The sequence below is a fragment of the Perca flavescens genome, chromosome 7 (genome assembly GCF_004354835.1).
Source record: "Perca flavescens isolate YP-PL-M2 chromosome 7, PFLA_1.0, whole genome shotgun sequence".
Taxonomy (NCBI): domain Eukaryota; kingdom Metazoa; phylum Chordata; class Actinopteri; order Perciformes; family Percidae; genus Perca; species Perca flavescens.
In genome coordinates, this window is record NC_041337.1 from 22,679,418 (window position 1) to 22,691,633 (window position 12,216).

The window sequence follows — 12,216 nt, forward strand, 5'->3', positions numbered from 1 at the left end:
TCTGTTTTCACTCGTCAGCTTCCATGAAATATGGTGGACAGATAGATGTTGGGACAAGTACACAACATCTACCTAATTAGGTTTTGGTGGTGATTACAGGAACGTTCTTTATGACTTTTGTCAAAACTGAATTAGCCTCATCAATTATCAGCAAGTGCATATTAATATACAGTATATATATATATATATATATATATATATATATATATATATATATATGTATCTGTGTTTGTACATCAAGAATAGTACAGTACTACTCCTGTAAACTGTATAATGTGTTGTGTGGCTCTGATAAGCTTTGTCAAGTCTGATAACGGTGAGACCTAGTATGTCATCATGGTTACGTGGGTTCAGCTTGGAGACTTTTAATTGAAAGCCTTTGTTAGAAAGCTGGGGGCATGGCATTTGAAAATGTTATTTGAGCTTGACTTATACTCGGGACTAACAGTCAGGATGTCTCACTCTCTGTTCCCTCACAACTCACGGCTTACCTCTTTAAAGCAAAACATCTTCATTTAACTTAAAGTAAATCATGCTAAAACCTTTAAGCTCAATCTCTGACAACTATCTCAAATGTTGATGGAATCGTATAATGTTCATGAATAATCATTTAGTTTTTTCAAAGCCCCCTAAAGCTGGGTTTTAAATTTTAAGTATTTTTCTACAACATTATTATCTTATATTATTATAACTAGATTCATTAATAAATAAGCAACAATCAAAGTAAAAATTCCCCACAAAAAAACAAAAACATCCTTAGTTATTACTTCTCAAGAGTTTAACAGTCAGAAACTCATCTGCTTCATCAGGACTTTGTGGGGGTGGAATGGAAACAACACACTAACATGTCATCACATTTTGATTTGAATGTTGCTATAGTGATTGGTGCACGGAAGTGCACACCATCTTTTTCCAACTGGGCCTCGCCCACTTCAAACCAAGTGAGAAAAGCATGGACACCAACACAAAAAGAGAAATCTTAAGTGAAATAACCAAAACTGTTTAGGGCCTTTAAGTTTATATTCTCTTTTAATTTTTAATTTTAAGTAGCTTCTGTCTGTTAGAATAAAAAATTATGTATTTAATATAAAATTAACTGTAATCAGACTGAATAAAAGCACTGCTTATACGGAACTACTCAGAATATGGATGACTTATATGACACATTTACACATAGACACACCTTTTGCATTTCAACCAAAAAAAGACATCAGCCATCACATCCACGCAGTGGGCCGGAAATGTTCCTGATAAGTGCTTTTCCTGTCACCCACACAATAGGTCAAGCCTCAGAAAATGTCATTCCAACCTGCTCAGCCAACAACAACCTCTAGAAGAAGAAGAAGACCCCTGAATGTGTCCAGAAAGACATCTAGTACATAGATAAGTGGTCCCATTATAAGAGATCTCATCCTATTCAATCAAAAAGCTCCCTCCAATCAGGTAATGGAAGTTTTGATTCACCCTTCGTATCTTGGGCTGCTCCTGCAGTATATCACATTAATCTAACAAAGATTCATATCGACTCATTCAGCTCCTTTTATGTGTTCAAAAGTGCTGCTTGCAAAAGATTCGCCTCTCCACAGAGATGGTTTAATTATTAAGGTTACACTTTTAGACGCTGATGACTAAAAAGTGGCGGCCGGCCTTGAGTTTCCAAAGACTTTCCCAGCAACAAAAAGGTCACAGCTTCAGTGTTGCAACGTGTCGATCAAAAGGATATTCAAGCGTCCTTAAACAATATCCTAAACAGTCTTTTTTAAATCCTCGAGATAACAGCGAATGTAAATGGGGCAATCATTGCTTCTTGGAAGCAGCCGCTACTCTCAAAGTTTATGCTCAGGTGAGTTCACCATGGGTCTTCAATGGGGTGTAGGCGTTCAGACAACGAGGCTAGTTATAGACTCCAGTGTCAGAGTCAGGTGGGTGAGCAATGGTGTGTAATTTGTTCTTGTTATTTCCACTGATTTAAGTCAGTGCCTGAAACATTTATATAAAACATACAGAGTGTGTGCAAGAGACAGAGAGGGCGAGCATAGGAGAGTAAATATTCATTGCACCCACAATCTGTGTGACTACATGCATGTGTCTACATGTTTTTGTGTCTACACTTGATACAGAAGCTGATAGCTCAGTTCCACTGGGCTCCCATCACTCTGCAGGGAGGAGAGCACATCACGGTCTCCAGGCAGGAAAGGCAATGGGAGGTGCACAGAGGAACAGTACAAATCACCACTGTTAGCACTGTAATCTTCAAACAAGTTCCCACGGCAAGGATGCCACTCACATTGGATTCCCTCAAGTGTGCGAGTGTAGGACGATTTGGGACTATTAAAAACAACTTGATGTACCAGCCCGAGCAGTGGCTGGAATTAGAGGCAGGGAGCCATTTTTCATTACGTTATCGTCCGAAAAGCTGTGTTCATCCCATGTGCTGGACCTCAAATAGATCATGCCCAGCCAGGATGAACAGTGGCCAACAGCTAATTTGGTGATGCCAGACAGTACAGACATGAGTCAGTGCGCTAATTGTCCAGTAACCTCATTTGTCAGGGACATCCAGATATACTTAATCAGGCCACGCGTTACATACATGGTTGTATTTGTCATTATACCATGTAATAACCATGTCAATAGCCATCTCATGTATATCATGGAAGACATACGGAGAACATGGGGTCAAACAAATACGCTGCCTGCTGGTTCTATTTAGAAATCAGTGATAGGAAATGTGATGTGTGTAATATATATTACAACAGTCATGACTGCAGTTAAAATTATTATTGGTTTTATGCCTCAAACTCGATTATAAACACCTAGAAGTAGATCCAGATCTAGATTATGTATCTCTTGCCTGAAATGATGTCAACAGAAAAAAACTGTTGCTGTTTTGAACATTTGTTTTGTTCTGGAGCAAAAATGAGTCAGTCCTACAGTAGAATTTTTTGTTAGAGCTGTCTGGGACTGATGGCAGACAGGATAACTGTCCACATTCACTTGTGTGACCACAAAAGCTTCCCTGAAGTCACTGAGTGCCAGAGGGATGCTGCCGTAAAACAGAAAGATATTATCTGGTATAGTTGAACACGTTTGGGCCATATGATGAAACAGTGTTGGTTCGAGAAGTTGCTAGAAGCCACTCACTCATCAACAATGACAAACTCTGTATTACAGGCTTGGCCACAGTTCTAATAGCCGTTTCAATAAGATTGGATTTGAGCTTTTGGCTTACATGGATGTATGGGATGATTAAATTAAATTGAATTTGTGCCTGGATCTGCAAAATGTGCTTTCCTCATTAATGTGTCATCGGTGCAACAAAAAAAAATGTTTTTGGGTCGCTTGCTTTCCCAGCAGATCAAGAGCCGGCTGAGTCAAGGCATCTGTGATCCAGGACAGACTTATCGGCACACCAAACACGGCCCTGCTCGGTTCAGCGGCCTGCTGCAATGCAAAGGCTGATGCTGTCCATGGTGCTGAAACTCCCTCTGTTATAATAAATCAAAAACGAAAATAGAAGGCTATGTCTGCAATTGTCACTTCTCAATATCCAGTAGATGCATTCGCCCATTTTAAAATATAGAGTAAACTAGTGAGTATTTATTATGTGGGGGATATTGAATGAGAGAAAAGCGGAGTGATTTTTAACGCAGCCAAAGACTCTCTAACCCTTCACTCGCTTCCCTCCCAGCTACTCTTTTTACCTCACATACAGTCAGTCCAACAACAAAATGAAAAGCTTCTATTCATTTCCTTTTTATGACTGTATTACTTTGAGTACAGTTATCTGATCTGGCAATGTATTTAATTTACCATCTCATGAGAGGCCCTGGCAGAGATGTTCAATAATACTGTAGTGTAAGTGCCTATCAAACAGTCACTCAATAGAAGGTCTCACACCACTTTCTTTCATTTCTGTGGTGGTTTAAAGTCTGTCAGTCTGCCTCATCAACCCTCCCTTACTTTAGAAGCTTTACCTAATTTGGGTTTGTCTTCTTTCTTTCTCTTTCCATCCCTAATTTATTCCTCCTTCCTGCTGATCCCCTATGTTTCTCTGTCCCAGACAGAAGCGTTTATTGGTGATGCGGCCTGGGACTCCCCTCTGCCCTCTTCATCTATCTCTGACTGAATCTGGCAGGTTCGTTAGGAGAGAGGGACACAGCAGCTATGAACAGGTGTGAGCATAACATACATTGATTTTCTGTGTGTGAGAGGAAAAGAGGGAGCTAGAGAGACACCAGGAGTGCTGCTCTGGGAGAGGTGGGAGCAAGAAGGTAAATAGGACTCTTTTTACTTTTTATTATACCTGCCTTACATAAAGCAGCTATAATCAATATTTTTATATTACCGGTAAATCACACTACTACTACTATGTATTACTAGACTACTTGAATGAGAGAAGAATTGTATGCAATGATGAACCCACACATTGCAGTTCCCCTCGTGTCTTTCAGTCCTCAGTCTTGTTTTGTTTTTAGAACTCGCCATTTTACTGTTCTGGTTCACTCTCGCCGCTCTCATTACTTTTGTCTTTAGTTGTTTTTGGCAGCAACAGGCAGCTCTTTTCAGCGAAAAACCTCTAAAAACCCTCTGTACGCTACGTGCCCAGCACCAAATGACAGACAGACGTTAGCGACTAGCTGGTGAACATAGTGGAGCATTAAGCTGCTACAGCGGCAGATTTATTCTCAGGAGTTGGTGGAGACCAAAAATAGAGCTCCAATAATAGAGTGAATATTTGACCCCAAATGGCCAAAAAAATAGCTATCATAGGATTTGCAGGGGAGAGAAATTAGGTAGGCTAAATTGAGGAAAATTGTTATGTCTCACAATGTGAAAACAAGAATGTGCCTTTCCTGGTATCAAAGATGTAAATGATGGTTTTGCATATTATATAAAAATGTCACCATGGGAAAATAAAGGGCATTTTCTTGTCTATTATTACGTTTCATTGTCTAGAACAGTACCTGCTCACAACAATAAGTGAACTTAATAAATACAACCAAATATTCAATTTTTATTAACATTAATGGCTGCTTGGATGTACTGTATGATGCATGCAAAAGCTAGGGTGAGTATATGAGAAAATATCCCTGAAGAGAAAATAATATAGATTAAGGTACAAAGAGGAATTGAGTATTATTGGTGGAATCACTTTTAGGTCTACATCGGATCCACAGAAAACGTTCCAGAGGCTTTCCAAAATAGACCCACACAGCCGCCGCCTCTTTGTTAATGGTCTCCTGTAGACTAGGCTATCCATCATCTCAACGTGGCCAGTTAGCAATAGGGACAAGTTCTTTGCTTTTTTTCAACAAAGGCCACCTCCTCCTCATCTCTTTCTCTCTTTGCTCTGTTTCCCTCTCCTCCATCTCCTTTCCGCCTCACTAATTAAGTCTCCTGTCCTTTTCTTCTCCTTTTCTTCCCAAAAATGTCTCCACTGTTCTACTGACTCAATTCCCAAAGGAGTTTCATTTCTTAGCTCTTTAACCTTCACAGCATAGAGCATGCAACTTCCTGAACTCCATTTAACCTCAGTCTTTAAAGGCTAAATAGCTCCATTACATACTGCCTTTAACCTGGGGTCTCTGACAGGTGTTGAGGGCTGCTTGGGTCTTCATTCTCTGATCTCCAAGGGCTGTCCGTTCAACTGCCTGTCTGTCTCGTTCTAGCATACAACAGGCGCTGCCATACATGGCTTAAACACTGTCAAATGCCTAATCTGCTCCCGCATCCACAGAGAGCAGGCATGATGTAGAGCTTTTGTTGTTGTCATCATTTTTGTGCTCCTTTTTCATGGTCGGCTGAAAGACAGTGAAGGCGTCCACAGAGAGCAGAGCTCAGCAAGGCGTCCAGATGCAGCTTATCCCTATTGTGTCAGTACAGTTGGTACAACATGCAGTTATGTTACAGACAGAGAGGAGAAAGGAAGACTAAAACAAAGCAAAAATGCCAAACATCTACTGACTCCAGCTTCTGAAATGTACGTATTAGCTGCGTTTGTAAATTGAATATCCTTTTTGGACAGTTGATTGGATAAAACAAGACATTTGACAGCTATTTTGTAATGAAATTGTGATGGTTATTGTGACTAAATTATGTTACCACAATTCTCTGACATTTTACAGACTAAACAATGAATTTAAAAAAGAATGGATAGATGAATAAATTATAGTTAATTGCAGCCATCTAAGAGACAATGAAGAATAGATTTGTCATCCAGTAGAGATGTTGCTATGCAATTTCTACAAATGTACTCTGTTAATATATCTGATAGAATTAAGCCAATGTGGGATGTGTTGCAAATCAGTGAGCAAGTATTTAATGCACATTATTAGCCAAAAGAAAGGCCTTTCCAACTTCTTATTTTCACAGTTCAACAATTTTCAGATAGAATTGACAGAAACCTAACCATATCAATAAGCTGGTGAAAAATAAAAGGAAAAACTAATGTGTAAAAGTAGGAACAGCTTCAATTCTTCTTGAAATTGATTCTCCAAGAATTTAACTGGGATGAACACCATTCCTCCATGTCACTCCAAAAGGTCTGATGACTGTGAAGGCCACAGCATGTGAAGCATACAGCATACTTTTAATTAAACCATTTAGGTACTGCTCATACCCTGTATAGAAGTATGTTTTTAAAATAATTTATTCAGATTGGTAAATAGGTGAGTGTATAAAAAAACTAATAATGTTAAAGAACATTTTTATTAATACCGCCCATCCTTACCAAGGACAGTAAACTATAAAAGGACTGATGAGCCAGTGCTTGTACCCGTGGACTGAAAGATATGTTTCATATCTTAAAATTTCAGCTTTAAATCATACAATCCTTTGCTTCCCAAAGTCTCAACTACATCAATTAATAATAACATTGTTGTTGTTAGGCAACCAGGAAGCTACTATCAGATTCTAGATGGCTGAGTGTTTCTCCTTGCCCTCTGTGGGGACCTTTAAAGCATCATGGAGGAAACAAATAGCTCTCCAGTGGCTACTACTAACAGGTGGCCTTGACTGACTCACAGCCCCTGAAGGCTGACCCTGACGAACAAGTAGTGACACTGGCGTGAATTACAGCTCCGCTACTGAAAATACGAAGTAAGAGCTTAATGAGGCTGGATTTCCTGTAGGGGCAGGTGGTTCTTCTGAGGACCAAATCTAGCTACAGCATATCCTGATACTGTAAGCTCTGTATGTCTATCATCTCTTTGTGTGCTTCTGTATATTGTGTTCTCCTTGAAGACAGCTGAAGAACAATTCAACAACAAAAGGACACAAATTTGCGAGATTGAAATTGACCTGTTACTCACTGTTATTGTGAGAATTAGGGTTGCACCTAATGACTTTTCTAGTGTCGGATTCTCACTTCTTCCTATTTATTTTAGACTGAAAACCTCTCAGTCACTGTTGCTCTCGCTGTTTTATCCACTTAGTAACACATATGATCCACAGCTCAATGCAACAAGTTCACACCCTGTTTCTAGACTCTTGAGGTTGAAAATCATTCAGAATAACAGATAGAACAGAAAAAGTTACTTTGAGAAATACTGGCTTTCTTGCTGAAAGTTAGGCTACTGTAGATGATAACATTGGTACCACTCTTATCTGTACAGTGAATATGAAGCTACAGCCAGCAACCGGCTCACTTAGCTTAGCACAAAGCCTGGAAACAGGGGGAAACAGCTAACTTGCCTTGGGACCAGCTGCCAGGCAACCTTCAAGAAATAGTCTGACACCCCTGTAAAACTTTAACTTGTTGTTTGTGGTGTTGGTAGGTGGAGTTTGTTAACTTTGGACTGAGCCAGGCTAGCTGTTTCCCCTTTTTCAAGGTTTTATGCTAAGCTAAGATAACTATCTCCTGGTGGTTCCTTCATTTTAACAAACAGACATGAGAGTGGGGTGAATCTTCACAAGGTTCTCTGAAGTGTCTTTGGGCAAGACAGCAAATCACAACCAGATCCACAAGTGATAGATAAGTAGTGCAATGTAAGCAAACAAGTAGATAGATAGATAGATAGATAGATAGACAGATAGATAGATAGATAGATAAATAGACAGACAGACAGACAGACAGATACAGATAGATAGATAGATAGATAGATAGATAGATAGATAGGTAGATGTTTATCATCAGATGGAATGGTTTATAGTGTTCATGTGTGCATACAGTTCAGTTTTGTATTAATGTATGAAAGCTCAAATGTGTACGTCTATATTTTCGTTTCATGCTACAGCAACTCATTTAAACCTTAAAACTTTTTTACACATTACTATTATGTTACTAATTTCTGTGGCACTAATACAATTTTGCTTCCATTATTACTACTCAATTTTAACAAAGCCTTGTTAAATGAGGGGCACATTATATAAGACCTGCGACTTTCCCATATTTACTCATCAAGGCCTGTCCTGAGTATAATGGAGGTATTATGTACAAGACACTGCTCTGGTTTGGGGTGAGTCATCGTTACGGCTCAATATCAGCTTTCACAGGGTTTGATATATCACCTTGTTCATGGGGTGCTCCATTTATAACTGCAATCTTCAGAGATTATTCTGATGTGAGATTTTAGAGGATTATCCAGGTATCAGTCAGACTGATGAAGGAGGATGTGACCTAAAAGATCCCTGATCAGCGGGCCTGGTGGTATGAGAAATACCATATATAACCGAACAAATTGGGTCTGACTGTTCGTGGGTTTAGGTCGCCATGCAAGCTGAGATCCAACATGTTGAAGTTGTCTTGAGCAAGATGACGAATTCCTGTGAGGGACATTGTTCTTTCATTTACCCTGCACTCTGACTTCTCAAATGGGAGGGCAAGTAAAAAGTGATTTTCTCCATTACAGCATTTCTTGTTACGCATGGTTTTCACAAAAAGAAGTAGATGGTCATTTGCGCCTACAGTATTGCTAAAACGATTCGATGTTTATTAATCAAATAATTGATAAACAAAAGTGTTTGATCATTTATTTCTTCATTTCGTAATTTAGGGAACAAAAAGGCAAAACATTTGTTAGTTCCTACTTCTGAAAGAGGAGGATATGCTGCTTCCCTCTGTATCATTGTACACTAAATATTTTGGGGTTTTGAAGTTTGTCCAACAAAACAAGCAATCTGAAGAAATTCTCTTGGGCTCTGGGAAATTGTGATAAGCATGTTTTACTCTTTTATGACATTCTATAGAGTAAAAAAATTGTTTGCTGCAGCCATATCTGCAATGTATATATAGTATATATAGGCCTGTACTGAATTATTTTTAATATTCCCTACTTACTCCTGATATGTGTTAGATGTAACTATTCAAACTTCCTGCCTGAATCTTCCTCAACATTGCTTCTCTAGCTGTGCACATCCTTCTATAGGACAGAAGAATTACTTAGTGGAATAAAGGCACAGGGACAGCCCTGCCTGGACACGCTCCCTGTTCGCAAAGCTTCAAGGTGTCCTCTCCACACCATTAGCTTGGTCGACACTCTGCAATGACTAAGTGGAAGTTTGAGTGAAAGTGACATTTTATTAGCAGAAGAATCTAAAGGGTCCTTGTCTGAACAAACTGACTAAACAAGTTTTTATACTGCTGCTCCTGTCACCAGACTTACTGTATGTTCCTAAAGATATGTGAAATATAAATCAGCAGCTCAAAGAGGATGTCTCCATTCAGTTTCCTTTCAGAATAAAAGATTAAAGCAACATTAAGAGAAAACGTTAAGTCATTAGTAACGTTAGTCAGGCCTAAGTAAGCACTTTGAAAAAGGATTGGATTGTTAGACAGCAGGATTGACTTGTCCTGCTGTATCACTACTGCACCTTCATTTGAGAGAAAACATTGCTAGGATTCTCTGTGTTTGTGTGTGATGGGCAACTGAGACTGCTGTTTCTATTGACTCTTCTCCCCAGTGTTGAGTAAGTGGATGAATACAGTGTCAGCCTCTGCAGCTGCAAGGGCCACTGTGTTGGAGGAAAAAGGCAGTCCTCGCCAAAGTAATCCCTTGGCAAAGACTGGTGTCCCAGACACTAGCGCAGTGATGATCCACACAGAGAGTGGGTGGGCGATGTTGAGTACTTTGGGTCACCAGACACTGACATTGTCCTTGCAGTGTATTGCCAACTGTATATACATCTTTGACAGTAATGCAGTGGTGAATATTCCAGCGACAGAGGCTGATATTCAGTGTTCCCTAATAGCTTTAGCTCTCATCACTAGCAAGAGATCTGCCAAGCTGCTGGGTTGTTTTTTCAGGTGTGTCAATAAACCCAGTGTGACATTATCACATCCTCCTATGTGTGAATTAAATCATCCATAGGAGGGTTGAATTTAGTAAGGGTTCATTAAAAATGTGCTATGGGTAGTTTATGATTGCAGGCAGGTGTGATTTGAGAGATGTGGAAAAATAAAGGGCCACATTAATGAACAGATGAAAGGTGAATTTTTTTTCTGAATCATTCAGTCAAGTATTCTTTGTGTGTAAAAATCTCCACGCGTAGGAGTAAAGGCAATGACTCTTTCCAAGCCCACACAATATGTCCATAAATAGCCTCACTTACGTAAAAAATCAAACATATTTGCACTGAAGATAAATTGGTAATTCAAGAGTGAGAAGAATTGACAGCAAACACAAGAACCACATGAAGTCTATTTGCAGGAGATCATCAGTGAAGTGCAGAACATGACTGCTCCCTGGTGTTCTCCTTTTATTAATGAAAGATCAATTCATTATTCCATATGCAGGGGGATGACTAACAGACCACAGAGAGATAAACAAGGGCTCCATGTTGGAAAGCACACCTGCAGGATGCATGAATTGGTGAATTGATCGCTTGTGAGTGCATGGCTGTGCTGAATTAAGGGTATTTCCACCCATAGCCTACTTCACGTGGATGGCCGGTCATTGATCACAACAGCAGAGATCATTTCAGTATGGGGAAGAGGGAAGGGTGTGTGTGTGTGTGTGTGTGTGTGTGTGTGTGTGTGTGTGTGGAGGGGTATAGCTGTCATTATGCGGGTCAAAGATTAGGCTATAATACAAACAAGATGTGCTTGTGCCTTTTGAAAATGCAACACACCAAAACCTAAAGTCAAAACCCATGTGTCTCCTTAATAACCAGGCTATAATGCTGGCAGATAAGACAACAACGTTCAGACTAACATCATAGACCACATGCATGCGGATTTTGTGACGATAAATATACGCCTCAATTTGGGAGGAATGGCACCATGCAGAAGGCATGATACTGTAAATGTTGCACGCGTTAATATGATATTAAACGGCCTGCACGCTGATTCCCAAATAGGCCTATACTACATGCAGCCATAACAGCCCAATGGGCTACAGGCGTCTTTCTAACGCGCAAATCTGGGGGGGTGGGGGGCATGCAGCCATTCATATAGACGCTGATTTGGCACATTAATTTTCAATTTGCAGCTCCACGATTCAGTGGTAGGCTACAGCTTGTATTTTACGTCCAAGGTTGAAAACATATGTGCTAATTATCCCTTGGTGTTTCGATATCCCACTGGGCAAGCAATGATGCCTATTGGAGATCGCTACATCGCCAAAGAAGCGGAATCATAAAAACACTTGCATATATAGGCTAGCAAATAAATATCCAGAAAATGTCGCGTTTATCTTACCTGTGCCATGAGCCAAATCGATGCCCGGTTCGGTGAGTATGTTCGGGTCACTTTGAGATCTGCCTCGTTGCAGACAGCCGTCTAGTCCATCCGATGTAGCCATGGGGAGACAGCACAGGAATCCTGAATAAAATATTGAAAACCCAACCAGAGGCAGGCAAGGTCAGGAGGAAAGCAGCGAGCGAGTGCAGATTTAATTCGCTCTGACAACAGCCGCGTTGAGCATCTACCAGGGAGCCATGGCTGAGCAGAAATTCCGTGTGTGTGTGTGTGTGTGTGTGTGTGTGTGTGTGTGTGTGTGTGTGTGTGTGTGTGCGTGCGTGTGTGTGTGTGTGTGTGTGTGTGTGTGTGTAGTGTGTCTGGACTGTGTGCTGGATGATGTGTGGATGTGGGAGGGGTGATATGCCCCCGATGATGCCCGTCCCTGTCCAGCAACACGATCAAAATATCCGACACACATTTGGAGCTTATAGGCCTACTGAATATTTATGTATTTTATGGTGACAATATATTGGCAACACATGATTTTATGCTCCCCTTTATCGTTTATTTAGGGTAGGGCAGCCCCGGTAACGCTA

The 12,216-nt window shown here is 40.2% G+C and overlaps 1 protein-coding gene across 1 annotated transcript in view; it reads right to left on the minus strand.

Annotated features, from left to right (window-relative positions):
- The window catches only part of phactr3a (phosphatase and actin regulator 3a), a 33,655-nt gene extending 21,823 nt beyond the window's left edge, over positions 1–11,832 (minus strand). Inside the window, exon 1 of the mRNA XM_028582380.1 lies at positions 11,639–11,832. Within this exon, the coding sequence (XP_028438181.1) occupies positions 11,639–11,741 (103 nt within the window). The 5' untranslated portion in view covers positions 11,742–11,832. The remainder of the gene's footprint in view (positions 1–11,638) is intronic.
- Positions 11,833–12,216: the final 384 nt, after the last annotated feature.